The sequence below is a fragment of the Hypomesus nipponensis genome, chromosome 15 (genome assembly GCF_054491055.1).
Source record: "Hypomesus nipponensis isolate SF chromosome 15, ASM5449105v1, whole genome shotgun sequence".
NCBI classification, from domain to species: Eukaryota; Metazoa; Chordata; class Actinopteri; order Osmeriformes; family Osmeridae; genus Hypomesus; species Hypomesus nipponensis.
Genome location: NC_140375.1, coordinates 7,883,834 through 7,899,258, shown reverse-complemented (window position 1 = coordinate 7,899,258; position 15,425 = coordinate 7,883,834). Strand labels below are relative to the sequence as shown.

General features: G+C 43.2%; 1 protein-coding gene across 1 annotated transcript; it reads left to right on the top strand.

Moving 5' to 3' along the window:
• Positions 1–6,103, top strand: calm3a (calmodulin 3a (phosphorylase kinase, delta)). Its single transcript, XM_084673773.1, has 6 exons — positions 1–221; positions 3,103–3,133; positions 3,401–3,544; positions 3,787–3,893; positions 4,106–4,241; positions 4,419–6,103. The coding sequence occupies exons 1-6, from the start codon at positions 219–221 to the stop codon at positions 4,445–4,447; spliced, it is 450 nt and encodes a 149-aa protein (XP_084529899.1). The 5' UTR covers positions 1–218; the 3' UTR covers positions 4,448–6,103.
• Positions 6,104–15,425: the final 9,322 nt, after the last annotated feature.

The following is a 15,425-nucleotide window of genomic DNA, read 5'->3' as shown; positions in this document are numbered from 1 at the left end:
TGGTGTGCAGTTGTCAGTTTGACAGCAGGGCTAATGATGTCATTTCGCGGAGTGATCTAGTAGTGCAAACGTCTTCAGTGGCAGTAAGCTGGTAACGGGGCATCTTCAGTGCAAGGTCTGACAACTGGAAACAATTACTGTATCTGTCAGGCCGTCGGATTGTTGCATTGATTATCGGTAATTTCAGAAAACTAATTTGTTGAAGACTAAACGGGAAAATGGTGAGTAGTAAACCACGACTAACAACACCAACACTACACTGCGATTCTAGTACTAGAGTTATAGTAGTGCTAGGCAGTATTGTCGAGAAGTTTAGCGTTAGTTCGATACTAGCTCTAACTAACTGGCTAGCTCTAGCTAGGTCCTGGCTAGCTGAGCTATCAGGAAGAGCGCATAGACTGCTTTAACAAAGCTGGCTGTCTAGTTAGCTCAGCTAATGTCATTCTAGTCCATTGGTAAGTTTTAGTTCTGTCTCAGAAATAGACTAATTAGTGTGTTTTTCTAGCTAACTAGCTAGCTATATATTACGAACGAAATTGTGATGCACGCGTGATATCCAGTGCGACGAGAACGTCGTTAATTAACTAAGCTAGTTCCAGCATGTGAACAGTTACAGGCGTGGTAATAACATTGAGACAGCTAGCTACGTTGTGTAAAAATAACCATACGCCATAACGACCTGCTTCAACTTGAGCAGTAGCTCCCTGGCTTTATACGTGTTTATTTGAAACTGTTAATCAGACAAAAATGAAATCTAACGTATTCTACTCAAACCAGCGTCCACCACAACGATTGAAAACCGCAAAGGCTCTGCACAACAAGTCAGTGTGTGTTGCCGTGCTTGCGGTTACATAACGTGTTGCAACAAATTTACTTTTTAAGTTTCAGAGTTGCCACGCGAATATAACACAGAGGCTCTAGGCGTTAATGGCTGTTGCGTATTGCACCACCGGTGTCAAGCCGCAGTCTGCTGTTTGTGAAGGATCTTCGGTGCCACCCCTCCTTCCTCGCCCCAATCTCCTTCTCCCCGCATTGAACCAAATCACGTCTGGTGCAGTAGTAGGCTGATACCAAGGTCCGCAGTCAGTGCATGCTCTAGGTACAAATTAGGGCAGAAACTCTAAAAAGCCCTTGTCCTCATGTGCTCTCCTTGATCCTTCACAATGGCTATTTATGGAGGCAAATAGGCGAGTGAAGCACTGGCTTTAAAATCTGTATTATTAATGCTTGCTTGTTGTTTGTTTTCTGCCTGCACCCAAGGATTAGACATGCAATTCAAAATCTCTTAAAAATCTGCCAATCTGCCAAGTAAAACTTAAAAAAAAAAAGTTTTACTTGGCAGATGGCACAATTTTTAGTATATATTTCTAACTTAAGTGTAAACAACAGTAACATTTAAACAGGTGAGCCCCCAGGTTGCTTCAGTAGTGTATTGGATGTGTCTAGTTCCTGCTCACAGGCCACTGGTGTGTTTAGTCAGCAGCCACTCTGCATCTTCACTGAAGCCCCCCTGGGAATACTCAGACACATGCTGCTTTATACTCCTAGACACTTTCACTCCCCTCCATTTGGAAGGCATTGTTTAGCAGTCTGTTTGTTACAACCCATGCTACTACTCTCCTGTCATCCTGCCACCATCCTTTCCTGTTCTCTTATCCTGCATCCTTTGTTTCCATTGTACTTTCCTTGCTTCCTCTCATCTGGCTTTCCCTTCAGCCGGCCTTCCTCTCATCCTGTCCTCCTCATATTGCATCCTTTCTCTCCTCTCTGTTCCTCCTCTCATCTGCATATGGCATCCTTCCTCTCCTCTGGCCTTTTTTCAGCTCAACTCTCTTCTTCATGATTACAATTTCTTCATTATCTCAGATAAGATAGCAAGGTCTTGCCCATCATAGTACACATGACACTCATGAATAGACACAAGGGTTTGCGTGTGATGTGTCACTACCAGAACTCCACCCTGCTGTTGTTTCCACAAGTCATGGACAACCAGATGGACCACAGGTTTCTTTACTGCTGGAATAAAGTATGACACGGTCGAATGATGTGTTACTGCAATTGTGTCAGGAAACCATAGTCTAGATAACTTGCATGTTAACATACTAGTTCAACATTAAAACTTTCTGCTGTGCAAGTCTCTAAAATATTATTTTAGGGGCGACAAACCATCAACCTCAAAATAAATATTTGTAATATCTGAACATGCAATAAATTGTACTGTAGTTTATTCAGGTTCTCACTGTGTGTGTGACTTACCCAGTATCATTCAGTCAGTTTGAGGAAATTCAACACGAATCCCACTAAGTCACACCAAACCAACGTACCGCTAGAATGGCGTAGATTACTTAATAATTCATCAAAGATAATATTCTATTCTGTTACATCTACACACAGAACACACACACACACACTGGCAACATTGGGAGAGGGACTAAGTGGTGATGATTAAACTGAGTGTGCTACATTTGTGACCCTGTTCGTGCCTCCCTAATAATAGTCATGGTGGGTATTTCAGGCTGTGTCTGAGTATTAATACCTGTCCCTCATCACACATCCTCAGCCCAAAGTGACACTGTGGATGGACTCACAGGCCTGATAAGACCTCACTGGTAATGCAGAGAATTGACCCCACATACAAATTAATCCACACAGAGACTCATAGGGATACACACAACATCAGACAGGTGGACTGAATTAGAACTGGATTAAGTCTAACCTGGGCTGTAGAGCCCTCATTAGTATCTAGCAACAACTGCCTTTTGGTGTTGACTAATGCTTTTTTAAAACAGAGATCCCTGAGTCGATGGTGACTTTATCTGTTTGTGAACATTGACTCAAACCAAGGCAGCATAATGCCAGCGTTTTGGAATCAGAGGCACAACATCAGCGTCTAGTGTGTGTGTGGTCCCCCTGTTCCCACTCTTCCTGTCCATTAGGCTCTGTGCTCAACTATAATTATGCCGGTGCAACAATGACCACCCCCCCTCCCACATTCTGTGTTTGTACCTTTTATACATAACTGGGAGGGGGTATAAAGGTGTGACATTCATGCCTTGAACAGGCTGTGTAAAAGGTGCTTAACTGACCTTCTCCTCCCTCCAGGCTGACCAACTGACCGAGGAGCAGATCGCTGGTGAGTCCAGACCTTGAACCCAGAAAAAATCAAACTTATCCAATCACAGATCTATTCTCTACACCACTGCCAGTTACTAAGGGTGACTTGGAATTCGCCCCCTTTGTGATATGCTAGGCTTTGTAGGCTAGTTAGTGAAAACAATGCAACCGTTTGTGTTTCTAGGATCAAGCCTAAGCAATGGTGAACCTTTTAATATATGTCATACCATAACGTCACAATTCTTTGATATATGTCCCATTGTATTGTGTGTGCGTGTGCGCGCAGAGTTCAAGGAGGCGTTCTCCCTGTTTGATAAGGATGGGGATGGCACCATCACCACCAAGGAGCTGGGCACAGTCATGAGGTCGCTGGGTCAGAACCCCACAGAGGCCGAGCTGCAGGACATGATCAATGAGGTGGACGCTGATGGTGAGTGTGTGTGTGTGTTAATTATCTGCTGCGTGAGCCCATCTGATATTTATGTTATTGATATTGTACAAGATAAATTATACATGTCGAACCCTAACGCTCACAAACTAACCCTGTTGACTGGACGTGTTTGTCACCATAACCAAAGTCCACTTCAGTTCCCCTCTGATCTACACTGTCAGTCTCAGTGTAGTTATTTTGGACTGGCTCGTGCCCTTATCAACACTCCTGTCTGTCTCCAGGCAATGGAACGATCGACTTCCCAGAGTTCCTGACCATGATGGCGAGGAAGATGAAGGACACTGACAGTGAGGAAGAAATTCGGGAAGCCTTCAGGGTGTTTGACAAGGTAGGTCTGTTTGGGACACAGAAGTTCTTCTGTGATGAAGCCAGGAAGGGAGTGCTGGGTGGATGTGACGGCTCTGTAGTCAGGTCTGGTGGGTGGCTGTAGAGTTTGGCTCAACCACAGGGAACCACTGTAAAGGTTGAAAATCCTGATGATTTAATTTGGACTGGCTGGAAACAAACCGACCCTCCCCCCACACCCCTTGCCCTGTCCAGGATGGTAATGGCTACATCAGCGCGGCCGAGCTGAGGCACGTGATGACCAACCTGGGGGAGAAGCTGACAGACGAGGAGGTGGACGAGATGATCAGAGAGGCCGACATCGACGGAGACGGACAGGTCAACTATGAGGGTGAGCTGCTGTCCTGCCCCCCCCCCCCCCCCTCCCACACACACACACCTCCTCTTCCTCCTTACTGTCTCTGTAACTCACTGTTTCAATTCAATCCTCTTGGATAATATCACTGTGTACCTATCATGCTTTGTGGTTGGTTGTGGAACTGACTGAAACTGTTGTTCCTCCCTACAGAGTTTGTCCAGATGATGACAGCCAAGTGAATCTGCAGTGTGTGCTCTCACACCTTTATCTCTTACACTGCTTGTCCTCCTAAGATCACTCTTGTCTTTTAAGAAGAAAACAAAAATCTAAACAACCAAACCACTGAAGAATGGAAACCAAGAAAATGCACTCCCCAGAAATATTTAAAAAAGAACAACCAAAAAATTCTGTGAATGTGAATTGGAGAAACTATCGCCCCACAGTTCAGAGTCGTCTATTTATAGAATAACCACAGCATGGGGTGAAGTTCTAGAGAAGTTTCTGGATCAAGCCGTAAGTGGCGCATCCATCCAGACTTGGACCCTGGTCTAATCTCACTCATCCGATCCTGACAGAAGTTTGAGGGAAGAGCACCATCGTTGAGACAGTGACCACGGTCCTCCACGAGCGAGAGGGTGCCGTCTCCTTTTGCCCTGCTTAGAGAAGATAACTGCTCCAATGGGTTTCCACGCCCCTTAATGCCAATCTGACATTGCCACTCGCACACAACAAACTGTGCTGATTTTGGACTGGGTTCAAAGTCCCACTTGCATGTACACCTTCTGTGGCAATCTGTATTCACCAGGAGAGGGCTGTGATCCCAGGGGAGGATGGAGGCTCTGTAGAAACTGGAGAGATATACATAACTATAGAAACTTATGTATTTGTAAAATATTTGTCACTGAGGGTGGTGGATCCTGGGGTGAGGAATGTCTCTGATTCCTTTTTGGTGCTTGGAAGAACATTGTACCATCCTGGAGCAATGTGTCTGCGGTGTGTGTGAGGGGGAAGGAGGTGTTGATAATGACATTTTTGTCTTGTCTGCTTTTTTCCTCTGGGGCGGCATGTGTTTGGGGACTTTTATTTTGAAAGCAGCTCACACCCAGGAAGAAGCAGGTAGACAGTACAGTTTGAGGAGACCATTTAAGGTTACCCTGAGAGCATTGCTCTAAAGATATTTAATCTGCTTTCAACAGATGTACCTAATACCAGTATATAACATAAATGTCAGTGCTTTTTAATGGTATGTCATCCGATATTAAATGTATAAGTTATGTTTGTTCGCAAATAATATTAGTGTTAATTTTGCTTTACTTATTGTGGCTATTCTGTAGTAGGACCTATAATGTTTTCTCCTTGGTTTTGAGATGTGCCATGAAACTGTAAAAGCCTCAACAGTCTTGCAAGACACCTGTAGTAAATTAAACAATGAAATCTATATACATATATTTGTATATATTATCTACATACAGTTAACTTATATTTGCAGTTTAGTGTAATTAAACTACATATTTAAAGACTAAAGAAAAATATACCAAATGTTTTTGCAGCTGAAACTGTAAAAGTATTGTGTATCAATATCCCATTGTGGTCAGTGGTTTCACCCCAAGTCTGTGAGTTTCCACTGCTTGCTAACAGTATATACAACATGTTCACATTGATATTAGCTTTATCTGTCAGATGAGGGTGGGCAGTTTCCATGGTACACAGGAGATTTAAAAAGACTCAAGTTAAACTGGGTCTTTAAAGGGATGGTTGTACTTGGTTTCACAGCATTGCTAGTGAAGGTTCTGCACTGGTTAGCTTCTCGTAAGCTTTCGACTGTAAACTTCTGAAAGTAGCTGAAAATGTGTGTTGTGTTTCTCATGAATCAATAAATTTAGCAGACTTTAAAAGTGGTACTTATTGTTTGTTCTTACATTTATTCTTTTAACAGACACTTTTATCCAAAGCGACTTCCAAGAGAGAGCTTTACAAAGTGTATAGGTCACTGATAATAACAACAAGATAGCCCCAAAAACATTGCGAGTAGCCAAAACATGAAGCACATATTGTGAACAACCAAAATAATTGCCAAAGGGAAGAACCATAAGAGCATGTAGTTAAGCAAGTTACAATTAAACAACATGAACCGCTATAAGTGCATCCTTGAGGATTCTTGATGAGAAACATCTCAGAAGGCAAGACATTAACTGTTAGGAGACATCATTCTTTGATGGTTAGAGGTTAAATGACTTGCTCAGGGTCACACAATGAGTCAGTGGTGGAGATGGAATATGAACCAGGGACTTCCTAGTTATAAGTCTGTTTTATTTAACCGCTTGACCACACAGGCGCCTGTTGGTTGCAATAGATGCGTGTTGCAATTGATGTGTTGCAATAGATGACAGGTATGTTACAGTTTTTAACAATTGCTAAAACACATTTCTTGAAACAGTAACCCAGTTTCTCAAAACTGTAAACACAAAACCTCATCTTCAAGCACTATTTACAAAATCTCTGAATCCTCTTGCAAAATGAAACTTTCGCCTCAAAACAGATTTACCTGTGCTCAAAATCAAACACTGCTCTCAAATCATAAACAAAGTGATCACAACTATATACACTATCAAGCAGTCAGTAAACAATACACTAACAAATAGAAAACACATTGTTCAAAACATAATTCTCAGGGAGAAGTACAAGTCCATTTTTACATAATCTCAAAACAAATGTCATATCTATCCGTCATTGTCTTTTGATGAACAAAAACATGTTCTATCATAGTAGCTAAACATTTTCACACTACCCTTCTTTGCTCTTTGCAATTTTTTGGCTCTTTCTCCTTGGAGTCTTTTTACCCCTTTACAGTACTGTACCCTGCATCTCATTACTCACAACTCACTTTTGTTCTTTGTTGATATGAACCTGCAACCAGTCAAAATCTATTGAGCAGTCAGTACTGTTACTGTAACAAATGGAAAGCACAATGTTCAGGGCCATACAATATGTTCATTGTACAGTATACAGCCTACAATGCACTGTACTACAGTATACAACACTACAGTAAAAGGGACAAACATCAAAGGAGTAAACTTGTGATCAATGTGCTTCTTCTTTTCTTTGGGCTGGGTTAGGCCAGAGCACTTTGTCAACATCACAAGCAATATTTTATCACCTTCAACAACCTGTTTGCTCTCTAAACTGGCTTATATTGGTTGTGTCACATCATTTGAAACAAGTGAAATCAATTTTGAGTGGTTGTGTTTAGTCAATGACATGTTTTCACTATTTGTATTTGATTGTTGCCATTTGTGTTTAACAGTATGGATATGTTTTAAAAATGAGAATGTTTAGAGTTTTGCTGAAATTTTAAAGTGAGATCTGCAAATAGTGTTTTACCATGTGAAATGGTTTAAGATATTGACAACAGACAGGCACAATTAGCTACATGAGATCAGGCAACTGAGAACTTTGTTCAGCCAATGGGTTTTAGTTTTTTAGCAATTGAGAAAAACTGTAATGGTCCTGTCTGACTTTTTTCTGGCTATCCCAGGACAGGGCCAGACACACTGGTGTCTGTCTGGGATCGACTCATGGCCATTGGCCAGGGTAATGCAGGACCATTCTAAGGTCCAGGATAGACTCAGAGCATGGCAGGTCACCCAGGACTCCCTAAGAAGAACTATTTTTGTCACTCCCAGGCTAAATCTGGATCCTCATGGGATTGTGACAGAAGCCCATGTTAATCCAGGTCAGTCAGGGTCGCAACCTCTCAACCCTGCCAGCCCCACCTCCCGGACCTTACTAAACACCCGCCACACTAAGCCTTGCTCACCCAACCCTATTTACTGACAGGGCAGCCAGCCAATGGGGTTAGGTTTACCTGGGCTAGATGTGATTGGGTGGTATGTGGGTGTGACTAATCATGTGTGTAGAAAGCAGCTCAGGTGGACCTGTTGGGCAGAGTCAGCAGGGCAGCCAGCTCTCCACACCCTGGGACGAGCACATGTGACATCACAATGCCACCTTCCTGGTAGTGTAACCCAGCACTTAAACAGATGATGATGCTTAGAGAGACACCTTAAGAGAGAGAACTTAAAATGTGGGAGTGTGAGACAGTGGGAGGGGATGAGTATACTGTAGACATGGCTTGAAATATGTAAATACTATATGAAGTAATTTGTGACATGTTATATGAAGATTTGCCTTGTTTTAAGATTATACCGTGCCTTCAGTGCAGTATTCTCGGTGTGTAATTTCACTTTTTAGACAATAGGTGGCACCACTGAATTGTACTACAAAAAATGGCCAAGACCAGTCAAGTCCAACTGTCTTGTGTCATCTTTGTCTGTGAGATTACAGAGATACCATGGAATCGTTTTGTCAGTGTGAGTAGCTCAGTCTCCCAACCCTGTTTGGTAGCAGACCTGATCCCATCCCTTTTACACACACACACACACACACACACACACACACAAACACACACAACCCCCCCCCCCCCCCCCACACACACACACACACACACACACACACACACACACACACAGAAACCTCCTCACACGTTACCTCATGGATAGGGCCACACACAGTTCTAAAGAATGGCAGAGTAAATACAAAACGGAAAACTGAAATAGTCACTGGGGTCATTAGTTGCCCTCCCACCCTCTCCCCCTCCATACAGGCCTTTAATCAACATTTAAAATTAGGCTGTTTACACAGGAGAAGTCAATGATCTCGAAATCTCGTTGGTATGTGCAGTATGTGTGTGTGGTTCCCCTCCAAGTTGTGCAACTCTGCCATGTGACCTAATCCCTTACTCACTTGAGGGCTGCATGTATGCTGATCATCTCTAACAGCTGACCAGGGATCTGTTCTGAGCATTCATACTAGTGCCTACTGTGCACACACACCATTATTTACTATACACACAGACCCCAGTTCCTACAGAACACAGACCACAGTGCTTCAGGTTATTGTGTCTGGGGTATTTGTGTGCCAGTAGTAGTCATAGTTCCCTTGGTAGTTCCCTTGTCGGTTCCCTTGGTGGTTCCCTTGTTCCCCAGGCTATTGTTATGCACGACTTTCACACTGTTGATCCTGGCCATGTTTTCGATCTATTTTGGAAGTCCTGTCCGTATGATAGGTCCGAAAAAGTCAAGCAAGTTGTTAGTTTGGAGAATCTTACGGTAATACATTCTAAGGTGTTACCCAAAGGATGAAGCTTAGAAAGTGGCCCAAAAGATAAGAGCCTGATCTACACATATATAATCTATATAATCTGTTCATGCAGTTGTGTGAGAGGGAGCAATGGGTGAACGAAAAATAAAGTAAAGAGAAGAAAAGAAAGATGATATAGAGGAGAAGGAGAGAAGAGCAGAGAGAACTAGAGAGCTAGCCAATATGTTTTTCACAGTCTTCCTATCAGTGTGGGCAAGAGACATAGGCAGACACTTAAAAGAGAGGGTGGCAAAGAGAACATTGTATAATGTGCGTGTCCGTTTGACTGCTGAGGAAGGGATCTGGCATGAGCGTGGCTAGTAATAGAATATAAGGTAGAGACAGTTCCCCTAGTCCTCAACCCTATTCTTTCACCAACCGTTCCACCCCCCCCCCCCCCTCCCCTTGCTGTACAAATGTGTTTTTCAGCTTACCCAGAATGGCATTATGGCACAGTGACAACAGGTAATGACGATGACAGACCTTCCCGTAGAACATGTGTGTGTGAGAGAGAATAACGCAGGACGTCAAAATAATAAACCGATGTTCCCTGTCTTTATATACAGTTATGATGTGCATTAAAGGTGATTTATTTCACCCTAATGGCCACCTTTAAGGTCATTAGGAGCCACATTTCTGTCCTGAACAGGTGTCTGGTGTGACCTTCTACCGCAGAGGTTGTTAGAGAATTAAAAACTTGAATCTATAGGATTCAGGAAGGAACTCAATTATCTCCTCATCATTGAATGTGTGAAGGACTGAAAAGGACCACTGCCATTTGAAAGTTACCGTAATTGGTCACTCCAATTGGTATTAACATATTAAACACTATACCATAGACAACATGAGAAAATAAAATTTCACAATAGATTTTAAGCTGGAATGTGTTTATATAGGTGTGTATCTACATACTACTGAAACATAAGGGTTCTATTTTTATTATATATTTTTATTATTAATTATCATAACTCTATGACGGCCGTCGACAGCTAGCCAGACGATAGCCTAATGGGGCTCCTAATGCTACGTTGTGGAGTTTGTCTCTATCCTACTGTCTTTCTAACTGTTATGTCTCCAGACCACCGTAACTGCTCTTATGTTTGGTCTTTGCTACAGATGAACTAGCTTGTGCATGAGCTCACAAGCTTGTCTGTTTTGACTTTTGCCAGTTACACAGTTACAGTAAAGGCTCTTTCAGACTTGGCTCAAAGACAGACCGTCGATGCAAGTGGACCTACTTTGACTGCACTTGATTCAGATGACATGGTATAAGAAAAGAGATATGGCAAACTCAATAGTGCAAACCTGTTAGTGGTAACTCGGTCAAATTGAATGCCATCTTAGATGTTTGTAAATACTCTATCCATTCTTCCAAAATCTGAACTCATTACCAGGAACCGGTATATTAGTTATACGTAATGGATATAATAAATATTTCTGTAAGCTCCACATTTACACCCTTTGTCAGCCTAAAGTCTTCTCACAATGATTGACATAGCTCAGAGTTAGAGAAAACAGATGCTTGCTCCCCTTTGGGAGATTCATATCTCTGACCTGTGATTGGTCATTAATAACCCATTAGGAAGAGCGATAACCAGGAAGTGACATATTGTTCTGTATAGGATCTGGAGTGGGAAATCTCTGTTTTTTCCATTATCTTTGGTCAAGCTTTGTCTTACTGTAAGATTTCAGGCTTCTTTTTGGCTTTGTAGGTCCCAAAACACGTGGACATGTGAAATGTATGGATTCAATCCACCTCCAGTAAAACATTGTACGTTTAAGCTGAAGTCTAAAATGTGTGGAAGTCATGATAAAACAGTGATGTTCTTGTGGTGAAGTAACCATCATAAAGTCAATTTCATCATGTGTTAGACACTTGAAAAAAACTTTGACCTGCATTAAATGAATACAGGATCATGATTCTTTGAAATGTATTAGTTTTCTTTTTAAATCGTATTGGGTGGACATTTTAGCCAAAATTTTTTTTTTCAACAGAGCCAGATCAATAAAATAGATTGAGTAGGGGTTCCCCATGTAATACTAACGCAACAATACATTCTTTTTGACCATAAATAGTTTAGTTTTCACTTATATTCACTGTTCTGCCAATATATCAATAGCTTGAGAGACTTGCGCTTCCCAGGACCCAGGATCCAGGATCCAGGGCCCAGGAACCAGGACCCAGACCCAGGACCCAGGACCCAGGACCCAGGACCCAGGACCCAGGACCCAGGACCCAGGACCCAGGACCCAGGACCCAGGACCCAGGACCCAGGACCCAGGACCCAGGACCCAGGACCCACGACCCACGACCCACGACCCAGGGCCCAGGACCCAGGACCTAGGACCCAGACCCAGGACCCAGGACCCAGGACCCAGGACCCAGGACCCAGGACCCAGGACCCAGGACCCAGGACCCAGGACCCAGGACCCAGGACCCAGGACCCAGGACCCAGGGCCCAGGGCCCAGGACCCAGGACCCAGGACCCAGGACCCAGGACCCAGACCCAGGACCCAGGACCCAGGACCCAGGACCCAGGACCCAGGACCCAGGACCCAGGACCTAGGACCTAGGACCCAGGACCCAGGACCCAGGACCCAGGACCCAGGACCCAGGACCCAGGACCCAGGACCCAGGGCCCAGGGCCCAGGACCCAGGACCTAGGACCCAGACCCAGGACCCAGACCCAGGACCCAGACCTAGGACCCAGGGCCCAGGACCAGGCACACAGCGCCAGCTGTGGATAAAGAAAGGCAACAGCGACACATATAACCCTAACCCTAATAGGGATTCATCACTCGAAAAGGGTTATCTTCTGCAAATCATGTCAAATGAATGACTAAGACTCTGAGTTTTTCAGATCGTAAAACATGTACGCCTAGAAGAAGGGAGGAGGAGATAGAAAGGAGGACAAGCAGGAAAAATGAGAAGTTAATAAACAGCTGCGTAAACAGATAAACGATCTGTCATCTCAGTTAGTTTTTTATTTTCAAGGGGCTTTATCATCTGGCTCAGACCAAAATGTCTCTAGACGCGATTGGATAGAATTGGATGGAAACAACCAATCATAGCAATGAAGTGTCATCTTGGTTGTTTACGAAAATGCCCCAACAACTATGTCCAGTCATTGTTTCAAACCGGCTCATTATTAAATAAACGATTGTGATTGGCCCAGCAATATCCAGGCCGGATGGAAATCTGGTTGAATGGGAGGGTGGCCAGACCCATTTGCCAGAGCAAATAAAACATAATCTTGCAGATCGGTTTGGTTCCCAGGCCACTAAATACACTTATGAACTCCCCAGCAGAGATGCAGATCCATCACAGTCAATGATGCAAGTAAGCCAGATATGGAAATCTCTGACGTTACATTGTGGTGTACACATATATTCTTGAAATATAGTTATACAATATGCCCAAGCTACAACAATGCCTTTGTTTATGATATCACATTTGTTACACAACAAATGATGATAGATTTATGTACTATTTCCTCTATCACTGTAATGTGAGCCTACAGCTAGATGTGCCTTTGCTCTCCAATAAATGAAATTCCCTCGAGCTAAAGGTCTCAAGTACATATCCAATTGGTGCAACAGTTTTTAGGGGCACACTGACTGGCAACTTACCCCAGTTGAATGGACTTATTCTGCATGAGAAAACCCCCAACATTTTTTTCAGAAACAGAATTGTAAAAAGTTCAGGAAAGTGTATTTTCTTTGAACAATGTCTGCCTGACAAAAATGATGAGAGACAGACATACTATAGAGGGGGTATCAGTGGGGTGACGGAGGGGAGAACTCTGTCGTAAACAGCCGCGTTCTGATTCTCTGTTCTGTGAAGCTTCCCAGAAAATATATCTTGTTATAAATCTTTACCCCCATCAACATCCAATAACAAGGAGGAGTGAAATTTTGAGTACTAGTGCAGTCCCCATTGGAGGTGGATACTAGTGCAGTGCCAATTGATGGTTTCGCCAACACGACACTGCACATCCTTGTGTCCTGAGCAGTACACAAAGATAGACAAACACAGACAGAGATTCCAACGTTCATAGTTAGATTGTGGGAGTTCAACCTCTTCAAAATGCCTGTGTGTCATTTTATTTAACATCTCACACATTGCCTGTGGAGTACATCAGGCCCAACACTGCCTCCAGCTCCAGTAGCATCCTCAACGCTACTACCGGAGAGGCTAATGTTCTCACAGCTCATTTAACGGTTTTCCGGTAAAGACTGGTCAGGTCAGGAGACTGTGTGGCGAGGTTGGGGCCTTGATTACAGTCTACGATCCTCTCTTCGAACGCCCCATGAAGCCGATACTCCCACCTGGGAGGGGTTATGATACGCTGACACAGCAGGCATGGACATTATTATCTACGGTGGACGCCGGGGTATTTTAACCTCCAACATAGCAGGGCAGATCCAAGTGAAAGTGTTTTATAAGATTAGGGAAAGCAGGTTGGCTGAACACAAAACCACATCCAGATCAATTTCACTACTTTGAAAGTTGAATGTAGTGCAGCCAGGTAAATAACATTTTGGTGATTTGACCTAAGTTATATATATATCTACAACAGGCTATTTATATAATATCATACAGGTTTACTTAGAGTTGTATCAATTTATTATATATTTGACCTCATACATTTGTTTACATCTAACCATATCAGTACAGGATTTTATACACAACATTTATTTATCACTTAGCATTTTCTTTTTTTCAACAGATGTCAATACTGCAAAATCAAAGATTGTTTACTCACAGTTGAACCAAAAGTGCAAGATGCAAAAACTGGCAATTGAGGACAGCCATGCAAGGCAGGAAAAGAAGACTACAGGAAAATACATCAACACATGACTTGCTACCATTGGAGCTCATGCCACAAAACACACTCAGACACTAACACACACAACTAAGCCACAGTGCATGCCACAGCACTTATCTATAAAGACTACTGTGGACAGAAACACAAACACAATTTGATGACTTTTCATAGGGCAGAAATGCTGTAGACACAAATGTAGCTAAAATATCCAGCAAGATTCATTTAGGTAGCTTATAACGTCAAACAGAAACATCACACACACACACGCACACACACACACAGAGTACACAGACACATTCATACAAAGCAACACACGCGCACACGTACGCACACACACAGATATGCATGCATAGTAACATCAGGTCCTTTTCTAAGATTATCTTTGCGACCCTGGCAGCTGAATGAAATGCTCTAGCAGGTGATGAGGTGAGTGAGAGAGTGGATGAGACATCTTAGAACAAGCAGAGGTGGTTATCACAGCCCCTGGATTGTGGTGATTAGAATCATTTTGGTTTTTCTTTTGTTCATCTATTATTGTCTGTACAGGTCTGCATGTTGGAGCTGGACTGAACACATCTGAGTGGGAGCAGACGTCACAGGTGTTGTAATGGTGGTCCTCTATGGATACAATGACATTCATTGATCTTCTCCCTCAAAATGCAGCGACATGAACGTATGTTCATGCACACACAGACACAAACACAGGAGGACTTGGGGAAGAAATGTTGTATAAAGATTGAATTTCGGTCATATCAAATACAGGTGGAATCTGCTTAATGAACTCAGAGAGAGAGAGAGAGAGAGAGAGAGAGAGAGAGAGAGAGAGAGAGAGAGAGAGAGAGAGAGAGAGAGAGAGAGAGAGAGAGAGAGAGAGAGAGAGAGAGAGAGAGAGAGAGAGAGAGAGAGAGAGAGAGAGAGAGAGAGAGAGAGAGAGAGAGAGAGAGAGAGAGAGAGAGAGAGAGAGAGAGAGAGAGAGAGAGAGAGAGAGAGAGAGAGAGAGAGAGAGAGAGACTGACACTGAAGACTTGAGCTTTCTACAGGAACATTAACACGGAAGGCCCGGGAACACATGACATAGAGGGAGAATGAGAGAATGACAGAGAGATATAGAAAAACAATCAGTCCCCTGGTATGTAGGCCCTAGTGACCATGACCAGGGACCCAGTGCAATGTTGTTGCATTTCCTGGT